At 33.6% G+C, this 21,524-nt stretch overlaps 3 protein-coding genes across 3 annotated transcripts; all 3 read left to right on the top strand.

Moving 5' to 3' along the window:
* Window positions 1-6,857: 6,857 nt before the first annotated feature.
* Window positions 6,858-7,594, top strand: LOC119599681. Its single transcript, XM_037949558.1, has one exon. It carries the CDS (start codon window positions 6,918-6,920, stop codon window positions 7,515-7,517), a length of 600 nt encoding a protein of 199 aa, XP_037805486.1. The 5' UTR covers window positions 6,858-6,917; the 3' UTR covers window positions 7,518-7,594.
* Window positions 7,595-13,116: 5,522 nt separating this feature from the next.
* LOC119599691 lies at window positions 13,117-13,854 on the top strand. Its single transcript, XM_037949581.1, has one exon. It carries the CDS (start codon window positions 13,167-13,169, stop codon window positions 13,749-13,751), a length of 585 nt encoding a protein of 194 aa, XP_037805509.1. The 5' UTR covers window positions 13,117-13,166; the 3' UTR covers window positions 13,752-13,854.
* Window positions 13,855-16,916: 3,062 nt separating this feature from the next.
* On the top strand, window positions 16,917-17,670 carry LOC119599684. Its single transcript, XM_037949560.1, has one exon. It carries the CDS (start codon window positions 16,977-16,979, stop codon window positions 17,577-17,579), a length of 603 nt encoding a protein of 200 aa, XP_037805488.1. The 5' UTR covers window positions 16,917-16,976; the 3' UTR covers window positions 17,580-17,670.
* The last annotated feature ends 3,854 nt before the right edge of the window (window positions 17,671-21,524 follow it).

The following is a 21,524-nucleotide window of genomic DNA, read 5'->3' as shown; positions in this document are numbered from 1 at the left end:
TCAGAAGTTTCATGGTCTCTTGATATGTATTTACTCACAGAAGAGCTTTCAGGAGTCTTGTTTGACTTTTCGAATGAATTTCTTATATTTTTCAAAACTACTGCGTTATTTATCAAGTAGCTTATGACCCCAAAGTTTCTGCTAATCAGATCTTTGCTCTCATAGAGAACAGTTAGACTCGAATCATTCAACTAAGGCGTTTCTTTGTCGGCGTCTGTATCCTCTTTATTGCAACATTCAAACGTAACCAGAAATAAAGGATTTATTAAAAAGTTCCGTAATTGGGTTCAGTGTAGAAGGAGTGCTCTTTCGATTTCATTTTAAAAGCTAAAACATCTAAAAGTCCATAGTTCATGAGGCCAACGGTTCCAACATCGAGCAATCTCTCTTTAGTTTAGTCAGATTATTTTTAGGTTTTAATCAAGTTTACGGGTCATCGAACTCTCAAATTGCTAGGTTAACACACGCTGGCTCGGAGAAACCTCACCAAACGATCTATAACTTCAAATGCACTTGGCTGCTAGAAATCGTTTTAAAAAGATATACACCGCAAAAGTTTTAGAGATCCTCTAAACATCAGCGTTGTTGATAACGGGGGCTTTTCGCACCAGCCCATAAAAGGCTCTCTTTGTCTTGATGGGATGGCTACCTATTGAACTAATCGCCCAAGAGGTTGCCCTCAACGCGGCAATGTGTATGTGACATATGTCTCAGTCAGGCCACTCTACCATTTTCAATTGTCTGCGAGCAATCCCTGATAACATTGATAACATCATTGTTAAACCATCATTCGATAGAAGCTGTTCAGTGACTGTGATGGAATCAATCCATCGTGACGGATCGTACAAGATCTTCACCGATGGCTTAAAACATACTATGGTGTAGGCGGTGGCTTTTACATTACATTGTTAAACCATCTTTCGATAGAAGCTGTTCAGTGACTGTGATGGAATCAATCCTTCGTGACGGATCGTAAAAGATCTTCACCAATGGCTCAAAAACATACTAAGGTGTAGGCGGTGGCTTTTACATAGCACATTCTGGAAAGGAAGTTTATTTCAAGCTCCCAGACCAATGTAGCGTTCTTCAGGCCATAAAACAGGCTGCAAATTGCTGTTAATATTGCAATACATATCTATAATTAGGCAGGCCTAAGGGCTCCTCTCCTTGTCTTGTTGTGTTGGCTACCCATTGATCTAATGGCCAAAGAGGTTGCCCTTAATGCGCCCATTAGATTCAACTCAATTGGTATGTGACATATGACTCAGTCAGTCCACTCTAACATTTTCTGGGATTACTCCCAGACAGCAATACCAAAGCATCTTTCGATAAAGCTGTTCAATGACGATTCAACACGACCCAACTGTGACGGAATAAATCTTTCGTAACTGATCGTACAAGGTCTTCATCTATGGCTCAAAAACAAACTATGGTGGCTTTTACATAGCATATTCTCGAACGAAAGTATGGCCATGAAATGGACTGCAAACTTAATCCTAGAATACCGGACATCCCTAAACGAGATGGCGAAACATTCCACAATTGGATTCCAAGACATTAACAGATACTTGATAATTCCATTGCGGACCCTCTTGCCAAGGTGGGCTCCTCACAGGCAAGAGAGCATGCCGGCCCTCTTGTCATCATACCGCTTTTAACCTGGAAACGGTCTATAAAACTCTATACATGAGAAATTATATGAGCTTGTGAAATGTAGATGGTCGACTGAGGCCACCTGCTGACATGTGAGGATCATGTGGCCGTCATTCAAAACACAACGATCCCACACCCTTCCTTATTCCGAGAGTAAATATACGAAACTTAACGGCGATAGTGACTGGCCATTCGGGTTCAATGCAAGAAGACTTAACTGAGTACGTAATGACTTTTGCAGGAGTTGCCAGGGTGAGGCAGCCATTTGCTCCGCTCTAGCAGCAATTTCTTTGGAGGTTGATATCCGAAAGATGACTCCTTTATTCGTACGACAAAATGGTTTGGATTAGGAACCCAGAGTATCAGAAAGGTATCCATGTACTGGACCTAAGTGTGTCCTCAGTGAAGTCATTGCGAGGATAACCTGTCAACCTAACCTTCATATAGACTAAATTAAACATAATTAAATTTGTCAGAACTGCAAGAAGACTAAACTTACTCAGTAATGACTTCTGTAGGAGCTGCCAGGATAAGGAGAAAGATGAGAGTAACACTCACTTGCTCTGTCATTACTGCGCCCCAGCAGATTAGACTAAATGTGCTAGCTAGCATTTCCTTGCACTACCTAACGGATATATTGTAGTTTGATATCCGAACGATACATAGAATCCTTTATTCGTGCATAAACTGGTTTCGTTTAGGAACTCAAAGTTCTTAGTTCGAAGTGTACTAATACGCTGACCGCTTGTCTCGTTTCAGCTACCACAAAGGGATCAATGTTAGACCTGCCAACCTAACCTTCATATAGACTAAACTAAACATAATTGTCTGAGCAGCAAGTTTATTGAGCAAACTTTCTTTCATTATTGAATTAACTTATTTAAATCACTGCTATCTGTTTAATAAAATACTCTGACATTCAAATACCAGATTTAACTTTATTACATTATCACTCTCAATCTACAACGTACAAATACGTATTTAAGTTAATTCATATTGTGTGTGTATATATGTTTTATTATTAGAGTAAATTTGTTTAACAAACTTTATTAAGATCTCAAGATTTTAAGTGATGCCTTTTCATTCCGACACGGTCACAGTGGGGCGCAAAAGGTGTGAAATACCTGCTGGGTTTTGTAATGCAGTTAATAAGAAGCACGCGGTATTCTATGTAGTTTTTTTTTTAAGACAGTCAGTCCGTCGTACATACAAATGTACATGTATGTACTTATACACACCTATACAGGGATACTGAAAGTGTAATTGTCTTTGGGCGAAATGCAAAATGAATTAAAAACGCAAAAGAATGGGGAAAAAACATATTCATGACCAATTTGACTTGGTCAACAACTGAATAACTGAATATTATATTCGTACAGTACAAATAGATGCCGCCAACAATTTTATTTGAAAGAGAATGAGTGCATTTGTTACTTATTTTTAAATTTATTTTATAAGTGTGGCAAAGCTACAAAAAAAGGATACACTTGAAAGATTTAGGAGTGCCAATGAGGGCTTTAGATTATATTAATTGGAAATCAATAGTAAAGTCCGTAAAATATCCAAAAATTATTAATATATAAACTTAAAAAAGAGTTTTCTTAATTCAATTTTGATTTACGGGAACTTTATCTTTTAACAAAATCCAACTTTTAGTTAACAGCCCATAAAATTTTCTAAGTGTATGAAAGTATCAAAAAAGTTAAAAAAGATTTAACGATTCATCATTATCATCAATTTTCATAAAATATTCTTAAACATTTTATTTTTTGTACTTTCAACAAACAAACTCCTGCTGGCTTTGAAAATAGTAACAAAAAAGAACAAAGAAATAAAACTGCTCTCGTCCTTTTCTATTTCTTTCATTTGTTTTTTTTTTGGCCAATATTACAGGTGATTGTTACAAATTTCCTAAACTGTACAGAGAAAACCAACAACTACATTAACAAACTCTAGAAGGCGCCTGGACACATCATTTTGATTAATGATTGCATTTTCCCAAAAAAATTCCTAAGTTCAACTGCTGTAAGATACAAAAAGATTAGTTTAAATTTTTGCACTTGAAATTTTATTTATAGATAAATTTGTTGTTTTTTTTTTTTTAAGGGAAATGTTGAAATTAGTTTAAGAAATTGTACTATTTTTCATTTCAAGGTGTTTTTTTTTTGTGTATAACATTTGAAATAATTATTTCAAAACGGAAATTAAGTTGTCATTTAGGAATTTGAGGGTGTTAATTTAATAATTTATCAAAAATTTATGTACAAATGTACACATACATACATTAGTAAGTAGTAATATAAATGAATGAAATATAAAGTTTATTTTATAATTAATTCAAACTATACTATCATTAACATTTTGAATGTCTTTATTATAAATGTTCCAAAAACAGTTTCCTTTTCGGGGTGTTGATAATTAAAAATGTATCTAATAGATATACATATATTTGTGTTATAAAACTTGTTATTATGATAATTATTTTAATATTTATGTATCTTATTGCAGTTTATATACACAGAAATACATAATTTGTATATAAAATTAAACATTTTAAGTAATTCAGGTGTTTTTATACCCTACACCACTATATCGGGCCTCATTTTACCCTAATTGCCATACAAAGTCCCTTTCAGAAAATGACTTGATGGTCAAAATTCACTTATAAACACTAATATCACGATTATATTCTGCATAATGTGGACGAAAATCCGTCTACTAAAATTTATAAGGATAGGTCCCTTTCTATATCTTTCACCTTCGTGAGAAGGGTATTATAAGTTTGTCATTCCGTTTGTAATTTAAACAATATAATTTTTCGACCCTGTAAAGCAGGTTCTGGATCCTTATATGTAGTTATCGAATTCGATTAAGCCATCTCCAGATAGCTTCGGGAATCTTCAATAATTCTGTCAGACATGCTTTTATGAAGATTCCTATTTAAAATCAGCAAAATCTGTCCATAAATAACGGAGTTATAAGCAAAAATTGACTACCACTTTCTAAATGTAGTTCTGTAGGACCGTGGTCGTTGACTGTATATTTCCAATAGATATTTACTGTGGGAAAAGTAAACCAGTATCCATAAATTCTTTTATAATGATTTTATATGTAAGTGAGTTTAACAATGCATTGCCTAAAGGAACACTGAAAGAAATGTGTCTATTACTATTAGTGCTTTTATTTGTGATGTTCCCGCTAGATCCTTTCTGTTTGATTGTGTCAGTTATAATGCATTCCATGGATGTAGTAGGTGTTTGCAAGTGGGTAAGAGAGTATAGCGAGTAACATATGTATGTATATTGTCTAATATGACAACCAAAATTAATCGGTTGCCGTTTTCGATACATTCCATACATCGATTTATAATGCATGGCGTATAAAGCAATAAAGATTTTTTAATTTTTGCAAATATGGTAAGCTAATTGAAGAGGATTTACAAGTGAATTAGTTACAATACTGACAATATAATTAAAATCAAAAATGACTTTGAAAATGAGACACTTGTAAACCCCTTAAGTGTCAGAACAACAATTTCTAATAGATATTGATGACGTAAAACAGAAACACATTTTCCAGCACAATCTTGGAAATTGGAAAATCTGAATTAGTATTAAATGAAATAGATAAAAGGCTAATGGAAGAATTTTTTAAATTTCTTCAGATATTTGAAGAAGCTACTAAATATCATCGGGGTCATAAGTACCCCACAGTCAACACCAATATTGTCATTCTTGAATGGAAAATGATGTAATAAAATATGATTTTTATATCCTGCACTACTTTAGTGCGAAGGGTATATTGGGTTTGTGCTGATGTTTGTAACGTACAGTATTGGTTCTAAGCCCACCTTTAAGTGTAATGTAAACTTTGTAATCAAACTAAAGGCCGCAATTTTGAAGAAAATTAAATGAAATTTGGTAGGTGATTTTCTATGTACCAGAGACGAAGCCTATTGAAAATGGTTAACATTGGTACATTACTTCACCTAGCCCGCATACAATTGAAGCCCCAGAGTAGCGCTTTTGAGCTGCTAATTATGTTAAATATGCTCGTATCTCGACAAAAAGCGACACAACTAAGTTTTATACGAGCTTTGAAGACCCTTTTGTTTTTTGTCTATAAAATCGATAATTATGTTCGGAGGAGTCCAGTTTTTGGTCTGGACATTTGTTTTGATGCAATACATTAGAATTAACAATAAAATCTATTTTGGATTTTTGATTAGTTAGGGCGTTTTAGGTGACGATATTCTTTAAACAGAATCTACAAAGAAGGAGGAATATATCTATGAGGATTTTTAAAAAGAAATACGAGTTATCTTACGCAGGATCTAAAACAATAACCTTAATATAGTTATTACTATTAAATTTGCATATGTATATAGTATTTCTGGCAAATTCAAGCTGAGAGTTCAAAGAAAATAATTTGTTTCTCTTAAGGGAAACGTCAAATTCAATATAAAAAATTTGTTTAGACAAAAATACTTTATTTTAAAAATTAAACAATAAAATTCGAAATAAATTAATAGATAAATTTTAAACACTAGAAAATTTTTGTATTTAAATAAACATAGGTACATACATATGTAATTAAATTATTAATAAGTATGTAGATATGTATATATGTATGTTTTGTACATTCATAATATCGAAATGTTTGTACAGAAGTAGTTAATATCTAATAATGTCCAAATACATATTCGACATAAATAAATCCCCTGATAAACTATAATGAACTTACTACCTTATACTTGGTTCTCACTAGGTTAACTCAGACTTTATTTATTATTATTTATAAATTAATTTCCGAAAAAAACAAACAAATATTACACTTTAAAGTCCGATTACGTTTTGAATATTAATATCAAAAATTGTTTACACTTTAAACATAACAACTTAAGAGACTTATCACGTACAGAGGTGAATAGAAAAATAAAAACACACATGATTATAACTTTAATTAAAACCTAGAAAACTAGGCTAACAAAAAATAGGCCTATAACAATAACTTACGAATTGTTATTAGAACATAATCATAATGTTGCTGTTTTCATAAATAATAAATACAAATTTCAAACACTAAAACTAGTACATGTCATAAATTTAAATGCTAAGCAGAACTGTCAGAGTCAGTGTCAAACAGAGGAAGAACTTCCGATTTTTTGTATATAAGAATAGAATTTTCAATTAATCTTCAGTACATTCAATCTTCACTTCAATCAACGAACATTGTTTTAAACAAAATAATTTAACAATTTAAAAATGTTTAAATTCACCGCAATTGTAGTTTTGGCTTTGGCTATTTGTGTAGTAGCCGATCCTATTCGTCAAAAACCCTTAAGAAGACGAGTATCAGCTCGCCAAGAAACGCTGCCCACACCAGCACCAACTGGATATCCTGCAGCAGGTGTTACTCCCGAAATTCCCTTTGAATTACCCACTGAAAATGAACACACCGATTTCGTAACACAACAACCTGACGAAGTTTATGGCCCACCAGAATTTGATGCCCAACAACCTGATGAAGCTGAAGTACAACAACCTGATGAAGTTTATGGCCCACCAGAATTTAATGCTCAACAACCTGATGAAGTTTACGGTCCACCAGAAGCTGATACCACTCCCGAGATAATTGAAGAAGTAGCAGAAGAAGAAACCGATGCCGAAGAAGTGGCTGAAGATTTAGATGAAGAAGTCGTTGTTGATGAAAATACATTTGAAGCCCCAGCTCGCTTAGTCACCCAACGTTTCCCACAAAGAAGACGCTTAGTTGCAGTACCTGCACGTTTGACAAAAGCCAAAGTTGTCAAGCCAAAAAATTTTGTATACACAGCTAGATTCCAAACCTTCCCACAGAAGTAAATAAATATTTGTTAGTGTAATTATTATTCCAATTGTTGCTTTTTATTAGTTGTTTTAATTATTAGTAATTTTGTTTACAAATATACTTATATAAATGTACATATAATTGTCTTTTTATTTCATCAATCGTTTAAATTGATATCCTTTTTTAACCCGACTAATTGAGTCTAAAAAAACTAAATATATTTCTTTATGAATACCCAGCAAAAACTTGCATTGAAAATTAATGAGGTAAAAAGCTAAATGTGAAACCGAAATAACTACTAATATGTATATCAGATTAAAAGTAAGTCATTACTAGACCTTTATAAGTAATGCCGACGTTGTGTAGTTGTCTTTGAAAAGTAAATTGTAGAGTAAGTGCAAGTTAATATGCAGATTTTGCTGGACACATCCCAAAAACTTGGTAATGACTTGCATTTACACAACAAGTTACTTTTTAATGACCACAACATACCGTCTGTATTACTTAGAAGGACTCAAGTAATGACTTACAAATAACTTTATATGTACCCAGCAAAAACTTACACTGAAAAGTATGGGATTAAAATAATAAAATTTACTTACACAATAGCATTTTAAGTAATTATTTTAACAGGTGGATTACATTAGGAAGTTAAGGTAAGTACTTAGTACGATCGTCTGCAGGAGCTGCAAAAAGGGAAATTTTCACCAAGGTTAGTACTATTGGATAGTGTGCGAGCAGGCAGAAATTTTTAGCTCTATCGGAACTGCCGGAGTTAGAGGAGGTAAACGTTGGACATTTGGTCATACAGGGGTTTTTTTTCAAATGCATTATTATTTTGTATTATGCCACGTTGAAATGGGAGAAGTATTTCACAATGCCGCGAGAAGTATTTTTCTTTTACCTCACTCATAGTTTTCAATTGCTGTGATTGCAATTCAAATGATATGCCAAATGCATTTATGATCGGTCGTGTGTCCTTTTGCAAAATATACGATTTAAAAACATTGAACTTATCATTGTACAATCCCAATTCTGAACATCGTTTTAAGGCTGAGGCAGTGGTGAGCAAAAACATTTACGTTGTATATTTCACTTTTTGCCTCGCTATTAAATAAATCTATGTATTTTTTATAACTTCCTAAATTACACTTACCCGCTCCTGTTACGTTTAACATTTCTAAATATAACCATTTTGTAATATTAAAATCTAAACTACTAATAGATAAGGGTTTTTCTATTATACATTTGTTTTATAACATAAACCGTAATCCGCAAAGTGATTACGTAGTAACTTTATAAGATGTGGCACATCAGAAAACACAAAAATTAACTTGTCATTCGAAGGATGCTTAAAATACGATTTTTGCATTGTGATGCCCATTTTCTTCCAGAGTTGTTGATTTTCGGTTCCCAAATCACTAACGGCTGCAACGACGGTGAAACCTAATAGTATATAGTCTTCCATTTTGCAATCGAAATTATAAAAAATTTGCTGCTTCCAATTGACGCTTTGATCACGTACCATTCCTTTTGGAGGAATGACAATATCGACCTTTTTGTCGTATGCACAATCCTCTCTGCACTTCATTTCATCAAATGAAATAATGCATAGTTTCTCCTCTAACGGCAGATTTAGAGATCACATGTGATCTAAAATTTCGTACTGAAGTCCCGGTCCTACACATAACTTAGATGCCCACCTACGTAGAGTTGTTGTTGAGGGTAATGCGTAAGGCCTTTTTGGCGTAGAAGTTAATAACAGCGAGGACCAGCGGAATACATACATATATCATCTCTATTGTATATAGGATGTTCGGCGGTGCCTTGACTTTTTGTCAGGAGCTTTTGCTAGTTTTGAATTATTGAAGCTGTACTGATTTTATCTTTTCTCTTAGTTAGTCAGGAATATTATTTCCGGAATAACATTACTTCCAAGATACTTGGATCTAACTTTGACGAATGCCTGACAGTGGCAAAGAAAGTGCTACAGAGTTTCACTGTCTTCTCCTCATGCTCTACATTCGCCTGAATCCGCGCGGCCAATTTTGTATAGATGTGCTTGTAATCCTGTGTGTCCACTCATAATACGTACCATCAAAGGATCTTTGTGGTTCTACTCACCGTTTCATTATTCCAAGAGGCCTTATGGGATTCTCTCATCCATAATTCAGCTTTTGTTGCGTCGAATGGTTTTGCGTTTGTCAGGTTAACTACCTCGAGCCCCCTTCCCTTTAAAGCTATTACATTCGCCCTTTAGTTGCCGACAACTGCCGAGTGGCCTGGTACCCATATGATGTAAGCCTTACCTCTGGGAGAGTAATAGTACAAAACAAGTAGGAAATTATAGTCGGGCGAGGCCGACCATATAATACCCTACACCTGTTACAAAAAAAATGTGATTTAGTTTTCATACTAAAGCATTAAATTAAAGTTGAATTGTACCTTGCCTCAGATATACTTAAGCCATTTATTGTTGTATAAAATTGTGGACATTTAAGTCAAATTTTGAAGGGGGCTTTGTACATGGGCTATGGTCAAATGAGACCATATATTTATAAAATTCATGAGAGTCATAATGGCTAGAACTTGGTTTTGCAGCTTTTTGTCGAGACACGATTACATTAAACATAATTATGAACTTGAAAGTCCTATTCGTCGGGTTCAGTTGTATGGGGGCTAGGTGAAATCATGGACCGATGTTAACTATTTTCAATAGGCTTCGTCTCCGGTACCATAGAAGATAATGTGCCAAATTTCATTGAAATATAATCAAAATTGCGACCTGTAGTTTGATTACAAAGTTTACAAGCCCTGTTCAGGGGTTCAGTTGTATGGGGGCTAGGTTAAATAATGGACCGATGTTAACCATTTTCAATAGGCTTCGTCTCCGATACCATAGAAGATCATGTGCTAAATTTCATTGAATTATCATCAAAATTGCGACCTGTAGTTTGATTACAAGGTTTACAAGCCCTATTCAGGGGTTCAGTTGTATGGGGGCTAGATGAAATACTGGACCGATCTTAACCATTTTCAATAGGCTTCGTCCCTGGGACAATAGAAGATCGTGTACCAAATTTCACTGAATTATCTTCAAAATTGCAACCTGTAGTTTGATTACAAGGTTTACATGGACAGACGGACAGACATAGCTAAATCGACACAGGAAATGATTCTAAGCCGATTGGTATACTTTAAGGTGGGTATAGAACCAATATTATTGTGCGTTACAAACATCAGCACAAACCCAATATACTCTACCCACTAAAGTGGTGTAGGGTATAAAAATTTGTCCCAACAAAAATACCCTTATTTAAGAATTATATAATAAAATTTTAAATAAATTAATGGATGAATTTTCAACACTAGAAAAAGACAATATTAAAATATATGTATGTACTTTAAACGTAATTGAATTATTAATAAGTAAGTACTCTTCCATTTTTTGTACATTCATAACATTTTAAATGCGACCCACATCGAAATGTTTGTACAAAAGTAGTATAATATCTAATAATTTACAAATATATTCGACATAAATAGATTCCCTGATAATGAGTTATAATGAACTTACTACCATAAACTCGGTTCTCACTAGGTTAACTCAGATTTAATTGATAAAAAGTAATACATACAATCCTGTGTGTCCACTCATAATACGTACCATCAAAGGATCTTTGTGGTTCTACTCACCGTTTCATTATTCCAAGAGGCCTTATGGGATTCTCTCATCCATAATTCAGCTTTTGTTGCGTCGAATGGTTTTGCGTTTGTCAGGTTAACTACCTCGAGCCCCCTTCCCTTTAAAGCTATTACATTCGCCCTTTAGTTGCCGACAACTGCCGAGTGGCCTGGTACCCATATGATGTAAGCCTTACCTCTGGGAGAGTAATAGTACAAAACAAGTAGGAAATTATAGTCGGGCGAGGCCGACCATATAATACCCTACACCTGTTACAAAAAAAATGTGATTTAGTTTTCATACTAAAGCATTAAATTAAAGTTGAATTGTACCTTGCCTCAGATATACTTAAGCCATTTATTGTTGTATAAAATTGTGGACATTTAAGTCAAATTTTGAAGGGGGCTTTGTACATGGGCTATGGTCAAATGAGACCATATATTTATAAAATTCATGAGAGTCATAATGGCTAGAACTTGGTTTTGCAGCTTTTTGTCGAGACACGATTACATTAAACATAATTATGAACTTGAAAGTCCTATTCGTCGGGTTCAGTTGTATGGGGGCTAGGTGAAATCATGGACCGATGTTAACTATTTTCAATAGGCTTCGTCTCCGGTACCATAGAAGATAATGTGCCAAATTTCATTGAAATATAATCAAAATTGCGACCTGTAGTTTGATTACAAAGTTTACAAGCCCTGTTCAGGGGTTCAGTTGTATGGGGGCTAGGTTAAATAATGGACCGATGTTAACCATTTTCAATAGGCTTCGTCTCCGATACCATAGAAGATCATGTGCTAAATTTCATTGAATTATCATCAAAATTGCGACCTGTAGTTTGATTACAAGGTTTACAAGCCCTATTCAGGGGTTCAGTTGTATGGGGGCTAGATGAAATACTGGACCGATCTTAACCATTTTCAATAGGCTTCGTCCCTGGGACAATAGAAGATCGTGTACCAAATTTCACTGAATTATCTTCAAAATTGCAACCTGTAGTTTGATTACAAGGTTTACATGGACAGACGGACAGACATAGCTAAATCGACACAGGAAATGATTCTAAGCCGATTGGTATACTTTAAGGTGGGTATAGAACCAATATTATTGTGCGTTACAAACATCAGCACAAACCCAATATACTCTACCCACTAAAGTGGTGTAGGGTATAAAAATTTGTCCCAACAAAAATACCCTTATTTAAGAATTATATAATAAAATTTTAAATAAATTAATGGATGAATTTTCAACACTAGAAAAAGACAATATTAAAATATATGTATGTACTTTAAACGTAATTGAATTATTAATAAGTAAGTACTCTTCCATTTTTTGTACATTCATAACATTTTAAATGCGACCCACATCGAAATGTTTGTACAAAAGTAGTATAATATCTAATAATTTACAAATATATTCGACATAAATAGATTCCCTGATAATGAGTTATAATGAACTTACTACCATAAACTCGGTTCTCACTAGGTTAACTCAGATTTAATTGATAAAAAGTAATACATACATTCATACATTAATTTATGAAAAAAAAAACAAATATTACACTTTAAAGTTCGATTAAGTTTGGATATTAATTTCGAAAAATTTTACACATCAAACATAATAACGACGATTACTTAGGAAACTAATCACGAACAGAGGTGAATAGAAGAATAAAAACACTTATGATTATAACTTTAATTAAAGCCTAGAAAACTAGGCTAACAAAAAAGAGGCCGATAACAATAACCGACGATTTGTTATTAGAACATAATCATAATGTTGCTGTTTTCATAAATTATAAATATTTCAAACAGTAGAACTTGTACATGTCAAAAATTTAAATGCTAAGCTGAACTGCCAGAGTCAGTGTCAAACAGAGGAAGAACTTCCGATTTTTTGTATAAAACAACAGAATTTTCAATTAATCTTTAGTACATTCAATCTTCACTTCAATCAACGAACATTGTTTTAAACTAAATAATTTAACAATTTAAAAATGTTTAAATTCACCGCAATTGTAGTTTTGGCTTTGGCTATTTGTGTAGTAGCAGATCCTATTCGTCAAAAGCCCTTGAGAAGACGAGTATCAGCTCGCCAAGAAGCGCTCCCCACACCAGCACCAACTGGATATCCTGTAGCAGGTGTAACTCCCGAAATTCCTTTTGAATTACCCACCGAAACTGAACATACCGATTTTGTGACACAACAACCTGACGAAGTTTATGGTCCACCAGAATTTGATGCCCAACAACCTGATGAAGTACACCAACCTGATGAAGTTTATGGCCCACCAGAAACTCAACAACCTGATGAAGTTTACGGTCCACCAGAAGCTGATGCCACTCCCGAAATAATTGAAGAAGTTGAAGAAGAAACCGATGCCGAAGAATTGGCTGAAGATTTAGATGAAGAAGTAGTTGTTGATGAAAATACATTTGAAGTCCCTGCTCGCTTGGTCACTCAACGTTTCCCACAAAGAAGACGCTTATTTGCAGTACCTGCACGTTTGACAAAAGCCAAAGTTGTCAAGCCTGTAAATTTTGTATACACAGCTCAATTCCAAACCTTCCCACAGAAGTAAATAAGTATTTTTTAGTGTAATTTTTATTCCAATTGTTGTTTTTTATTAGTTGTTTTAATTATTAGTAATTTTGTTTACAAATATACTTATACATACAAATGTACATATAATTGTCTTTTTATTTCATCAATTGTTTAAATTGAAATCCTTTTTTTTCAACTCTACTAATTGAGTCTATTAATAGCATTGTTGAATAGTTACAAATGGCCTCGTATACCCCAGTTAGACATGTTGTTGAAATCTCTGCTTTTGCTGAACACATCCCAAAAACATGGTAATAACTTGCAATTACACACAACTTACTTTTCAATGACCACAACATACCGTCTGTATTACTTAGAAAGACTCAAGTAATGACTTACAAACAACTTTATATGTACCCAGCAAAAACTTAAATTTAAAAGTAAGGTTAAAATGATAAAACTGACTTACACAATGTTTTTTTAAGTAATTATTTTAACACATGGATGGCATTGGACGCAAGTACTTACCACGCTCGCTTACAAATAGGGAGTAAGTACGATCGTCTGCAAATAGGGACATTCTGAATTGCCTAAGAGAATACGTCCGAAAACAATATGTCAGCATGTATGCATTCTGAGACAAAAATAATATGAAATTAAGCATGTAGGTCACGGGGTAAATGAGATCCTATCAAATGGGACTTTTTGATACTTTTTCGTTTATCAAAAGATACTTTTTGAATTTTCTATAATATTGAAAACTTAGAAAAATGAAATTAAGCATGTCGGGCCTGGAGTTAGTGGGATCCAATAAAAAAAAATTGTTTGGTACTTTTTCGTTCTTCAAAAGGTACTTTTTGAAATTTCCATATAGGATGGTAGATCCCGGAGTAAATGAGAATCTATAAAATGCGACTTTTTTGATACTTTTTATACCCTCCACCAACATCAGTGGTGATAGAGAGTATATATAAGTTTCTCATTCCGTGTTTAACACCGAGAAATATTCATCTGAGACCCAACAAAGTATATATATTCTGTGTCGATTTATCTATATCCGTCTGTCTGTCTGTGTAAAACACGTTCACATTAAAACTAAGCAAAGGAAATCGATCAAGTTCTCCGAAAATATTCACTATTGGCCTGAGCAGTTTGGTATTGAAAATCAGCAAAATCGGTTCACAACGTAAAAAGTTATGAGTAAACATTTCAGACTACCTCGAATTCATAATTCTCGAGTAGTTTTCTCAGAAACTACCGAATATTAATTAATGTATTCTATCACACGTTATTTATTTTGCCTATGGATTAATTAAGTTCAAACTATAAACAATGGGTCCAAAATTTACCATAGCCCCCATACAAAGGTACACATTCCCGAAAATGTGTTTATCGTTAATAATATAATATGAACAGAAATCATATTACCAACGTAATTCGGTATAGGTCCATAAATGGTCATAGCTCCCATATCCGAAAATCACTTAAATGCACATTACTAATTAAAAAATAGATTAAGAATAAAAAGATTTTATTCCAATTGGAATAATGTTCGATACAAATATGTTTTGTGTATACATATATCTCACTGCAAAATATTTTTCGGATTGGTTCATAATAGGGCATAGCTCCCATATAAGGTCCGCTTTCGTTTGTTTTGTGTATACATATAGCTCCATAGCTATTGCCGATAACGGACATATTTCATTACTGAAATAAAATATCGGTATACAATTCATCATGAATGTGTTTAAAGTACATATAAAACACCGGATTTTTTCAGATCGGTCCGGATGAACACATCATTCTGAAGGTATTCAAGATTCGACATTGCAAAATATAGAACTTTGCCTTGTTACAAATTTGATTTTCCTAATGTAATCAAACAAAATAAAAATCAAACAAAATAAAAATCTTATTGAAAATATTTTTGTTTTGCCGAAGATAAAGGATTTTGAACTGATTTTATTGAAAACAAACTGTCTCAAAAGAAAAATATATAGGAAAGGTTAAAAAGTTGTCTCAATTATGTTAGTATTGTAAAACATATGTATGTGTGTTAATGGATTAATTTGAAACACTAGTAGTGATGGTATTCGAATATATGTATTTATATTAAACGTAATCGAAACATTCATAACATTTTAAATATGGCCCACATTAAAATTTTGGTACAAAAGTAGTACAATATCTAATAATTTCCAATTATATTAGACATAAATAAATCCCCTGATAATGAGTTATATCGAACTTACTACCATAAAATCTGTATTCACTAGGTTTAATTGATAAACAAGTAGGAAAGTATACTCGGACATGTCCGACTATATTGATACGCTGCACCAGTTATGTGTATGTTTTAAAAATTATTTATATTAATTCTACATGTGTATATTCTAAAGTATTTAAGCAATTTATTGATGAAATATGGGCCGATCCTCATAAAATTTGAAGCAGGGATTTTTTAAATAAAATTCAGTTATCATTAAATTTATCGCAATACTAATGGTTATGTGTTAATTTTGGTTACTTAAGACATTTTTAAAGAGATACTAATATATTTGAAGTAGTTATTAGCTAAAAACACAAATCGGAAGGTCCGTTTGTATCGGGGCTAAGTGAAATAATGGACCGATTTTAACCATTTTCTATAGAATTACATGGACAGCCATACAGTCGAATATTTTGAGTCGATCGGTATATTTTAAGGTGGGCACGTTACAAACATCAAATGCATAATACCCTTTCCACTATGGTAGTGTAGGTTATAAAAATACATACATAAATTTATGAAAAAATCAAATATTACACTTTAAAGTCCGATTACGTTTTGAATATTAATTTCGAAAATTGTTAACACTTTGACCACATCAACATCGATCAATTAGAAAACTAATCACGTACAGAGGTGAATAGATATATAAAAACACACATTATTATAACTTTAATTAAAGCCTAGAAAACTAAATTTTAAACAAAAACTAGACGATAACAATAACCGGCGATTTGTTATTAGAACATAATCATTATGTTGCTGTTTTCATTAATAATGTAAAAAAAATATTTCAAATACTTGAACTAGTATATGCCATAAATTGAAATGCTAAGCAGAGCTAAGCATTGTTAGAGTCAGTGTCAAGCAGAGGAAGAACTTCCGATTTTTTGTATATAAGAATAGAATTTTCAATTAATCTTCAGTACATTCAATCTTCACTTCAATCAACGAACATTGTTTTAAACAAAATAATTTAACAATTTAAAAATGTTTAAATTCACCACAATTGTAGTTTTGGCTTTGGCTATTTGCGTAGCAGCCGATCCTATTCGTCAAAAGCCCTTGAGAAGACGAGTATTAGCCCGCCAAGAAGTGCTCCCCACACCAGCACCAACTGGATATCCTGTAGCAGGTGTAACTCCCGAAATTCCCTTTGAATTACCCACCGAAACTGAACATACCGATTTTGTGACACAACAACCTGACGAAGTTTATGGTCCACCAGAATTTGATGCCAAACAACCTGATGAAGCTGAAGTACAAAAACCTGATGAAGTTTATGGCCCACCAGAAACTCAACAACCTGATGAAGTTTACGGTCCACCAGAAGCTGATGCCACTCCCGAAATAATTGAAGAAGTAGAAGAAGAAGCTGATGAAGAAACCGATGCCGAAGAAGTGGCTGAAGATTTAGATGAAGAAGTCGTTGTTGATGAAAATACATTTGAAGCCCCAGCTCGCTTAGTCGCTCAACGTTTCCCACAAAGAAGACGCTTAGTTGCTGTGCCTGCACGTTTGACGAAAGCCAAAGTTGTCAAGCCAGTAAATTTTGTATACACAGCTAGATTCCAAACCTTCCCACAGAAGTAAATAAGTATTTGTTAGTGTAATTATTATTTCAATTGTTGCTTTTTATTATGTAGTTGTTTTAATTTTTAGTAAATTTTTATACGAATATAAATTATGTACCATTGTCTTTTTATTTCACCGACTAATTGGGTCTAAATAATAGCACTATTGACTGGTTGATTCAAATGACTTCTTCAAATATGTGGCTCTTGTAGCATTTCGTATTTATTCCTACAAATTAAGCATAATGAGAGATACTTGCATAAAATACCTTACGTCCATCACCATTCAAGCCAACACACCTCTCAATTATCCTACTCATCCCACAAGGAAAAACATCCGACACATACATTCTAGATATACGAGTGAAGTGAGGAACTCATACCACTTCATTAATTCTTATATTTTTCATTTGACACCAACACAGACCCACAGGCAATTCTCTGAGGAGTCCTAGTTATCTTTTCGGAGACAGCACAGAACTTATGACGAAATATAGATTTCACAATGTATCAGTCTTTTAACCAACATTCTCTTCCTGAGATTTTGGGTTTAAACGACAAAAAAACTGGCACAATACAAAATCCGAAACTTTGACCTGCAGGCTACCAGTTCCCATGATCGACCCCAGGTCAAATTCTTCCAAGGAACGACCTTGGAGTAATTAGATATCATTACTTTATAATCGTGACACACTAGAGGTACTAGTAGAACCTCATTTCCTCCGGATTTCAATCACTCAAAGACTGGGAAGTTTCATCAAGGTATCATGTCCGGTAAGAAGTAAATTTATTTACCTTTACTAAAGTCTTAATGGAGAAGGAATCAGCAACCACTGCTTAACCGGAGACTAGTATCGATTTCGGCGTTGATGCCACAAGAAATTGTTTTAAATCGCTGCTCCATAGGTCTTTTTACTTCACCAGAACACATCCTGCTGACCATGCAAAGATACCTGTTCCTGAACTCCACACTTTGAAAATTTCTTAACCAGTATCAAGTGCCGTGGATGTTTCCGCCTAGAACACTGTCAAGAATTTGGGAAACGTTCGCAAAATTTTTTTTCTATAGTAGAAATCAATTGTTATCCTGTCATAAATTATTACTCGTGTTGCCTTTCAGCGCACACAATACTCATGATTGCTTCAGTGAGATTGTATATGGGGTCTAATTAACCGATTTGAAGCAAACTCCTTGGAGTTCGTAAAGTGTTCGGAAAGGAAGCACTATTCAAAATGCTTTTTAAGAGGCCCAATACATGATTAGCTTGAAAAATAGTTAAAAAAATAACCACATGTTTCTCCACAATGTTATACCCAAAATTAGACTATAGAGACTAAAATTCAATGCAAATATTTTCCCATATTCTTAAAATATTCCTATCAGCATTAGGTAATCGAAACAAGGAGTGTGTCAAGGATTTTACGCAACAAATTTTACGCCTTTTTTCCAGCAAAATTCCACGGGAATCTTTGGTAAAACTCAAAAGAAAAATACACAAAAACAACCACCAAAACTGCGGCGTAAATCCACAAAAGGCAAGTGAAAATGATTCTACTGGTTTCACATCAATTTAACACGCTGAAGGGATTTAAGGATTTCAAATTCCTTGATGTGTTCACCAATAAAATCGCTAAGTAAAAATCTCAAAAAATTATGATTTCTACTTTTGCAAAACTATTTAGTAGCATTAGAGATGTAAAAAGATATAAGATTATTTAAAGGTATGAATCCATTAAATTTTGTAAAATTTTGTCATTATTTCTCTGGTTTCACTTTTGTATTAGTATAATACCCAGCAAAAACTAGGTAATGGCTTTCAATTGTAATTACTTGCCTAACAACATACTTTTCAATAACTACTACATATCGTCAGGATTACATAGAAGTATTCTAATAAGGTCTTACTAATAATGTGTTATGTATATAAATACTCTCTAATTCATTAGAGTCCTCTGGCCTATAAAGCTATAGAAGCTGTATACGTTTGTTCATGCGATTTACAACGACTATTTTTTCCAATTACTTGTAACCGGGAAACTATAACATTTTAACTAAATATATACATTTAAATAGAAGAAATCTTTAAAAGTCAATTATTAATTAAACAGAATTCATTCCTTGAAAACTCTGCTCTCAAACGTATTCAAACACTTTTCTCAAATTCCTTATTAAGCTTAAAATACGTGTGTGAAAAGAAGGCAGAGACCCAACACAACAAACTCCAGAGAATTTTCAATGCAATTTAATCAATCGAGACCGATTTGTCGGCTTAACATGTTTCCATCAGCTTTCGCAGCATCAAACAAGGAGCAGGAGGAGGGTTGCGTTTGAATGTACAAATGACTCTTGATCCTTATTTTAATGCAATAATAAATGATACATAATTCCTAAAGAGGCTGTTTGTTTGTTTATTTTGCCGGTAATGCTGTTCATTTCTTTTTGTTGTTTTTTGTTCTTAAAATATGGAGTGGTGTCAAACTGACACCCCAATTTACACTGCCTCGTTTTTGTGTGTATAGTTAGGAAATTGTTTTGAGTTTATTTCGAATACGATACCTTTTATAGTAAGTAGTTCTTTTGGTTTACCGAGAGAACACACGTTGTGGCTTTGTTACACAACGATTTGTTTTCCTTTTAATCCTATTGAGTTATTTAAAAAATGTGCCACAATCTTAAAACAGATTTGTAGGTCGTACACATGTACCTCATATATCGGCCTCTATTCTATTGACAAATTTGTAGATAACAATGCCATTCTTAAGCTGAGGGTACACAATACGAGCGTTACAAACTACAGTATGTGTAACTTGTTAAGTGAAAATGCACTATTTCAACTCTTTTTGACAGAAGTCTATAACGCATTGTAGCGTACAACGCGTGTTGTGTACTTTCTCTTTTAGTTCTTTTGTGAACTCAGAATCAAGAAATAAAATAATTATCTGAGACGTAGACAGGAAAACAAAATTATCTAAATGATGAAGCTACGATGCGGAATATGACCACAGAATTTCACTTACCAGATATTCAAGATATCGTGTCCTAAATAAATTTGTTTTTTAAGTCAACAGATTTCACTTTCAGATGACAGATTTGTAAATAAAGATACCTTCGCGCTTTTATAACGTATTAAATATGATCGCAAGGTTGAGGACACGATATCTCGAAAACTTGATTCTTGAACTTGAGTCCAGATTCGAATTCAATGCAGCACAAATATTAAACGTTTTATTTATAACCCAAATAATACTGATGCGTTTGCCCTACCACTTGATCTGTCATTTCACATGTCGCCTTATTGAAAGATAATACCATTAAAGTAATTTTCCAAATAGGATCTTATATGGGAACTAGGGTCTTCTTGTTTAATCTTCGTCCTAAAGTTAAAAATGCGTTTTACTTTATGAACATATTTCACATGGTCATCCAGACGGACAATTGGGCTAATCGAATAATTGATCGGTCTTGGTATAACTTCGGACTGGGCGTAAACTCGAGCAAAGCTGAACCCGTACTTTTCACTAGGTACAAAATCCCTCAGTTTTCGAAACTAAAAGTGGAGCGGAGATTGTGGCACTCCGAACTTATATTGGAAAGTAAATTATACTTGATCATCCAGTAAAGTCTAGCAAAGCGTCAAAAGCATTATACTGCTGTAAAAAGCCGAATGGCCTCAAATGGGGAATTATCCCGAAAAATGTATACCGGATATACCATCTTATGTTTTGGATCGGCGTTAGAGAAAGCAAGCCAATAGCTAAACGTCTTTTTTATCCGGGTTTTTGTTAAAAACATCTCAAAGTAATCCTACTATGACAATCTCCAGCACTTTTGGGAAGATGTTATGCAAATTTTTGCAGGCGGATGAAAAGCAGATGAAAGAGTTGGCTGTGGGATCTTTTTGGATGAGTTGAATATGCAGTTGTCATACAGGTTGCCAGATCACTGCAGTATAATCCAGGCTGG

Source organism: Lucilia sericata, unplaced genomic scaffold (genome assembly GCF_015586225.1).
Source record: "Lucilia sericata isolate MDLA Ls3-8-SP2 unplaced genomic scaffold, ASM1558622v1 Contig000084F_arrow, whole genome shotgun sequence".
NCBI classification, from domain to species: domain Eukaryota; kingdom Metazoa; phylum Arthropoda; class Insecta; order Diptera; family Calliphoridae; genus Lucilia; species Lucilia sericata.
This window is presented reverse-complemented; position numbering and strand designations above follow the sequence as displayed.

Excerpts from the sequence above, each read along its gene's own strand:
- LOC119599681 (XM_037949558.1), top strand. The coding sequence starts at position 6,918 with ATGTTTAAATTCACCGCAATTGTAGTTTTGGCTTTGGCTATTTGTGTA.
- LOC119599691 (XM_037949581.1), top strand. The coding sequence starts at position 13,167 with ATGTTTAAATTCACCGCAATTGTAGTTTTGGCTTTGGCTATTTGTGTA.
- LOC119599684 (XM_037949560.1), top strand. The coding sequence starts at position 16,977 with ATGTTTAAATTCACCACAATTGTAGTTTTGGCTTTGGCTATTTGCGTA.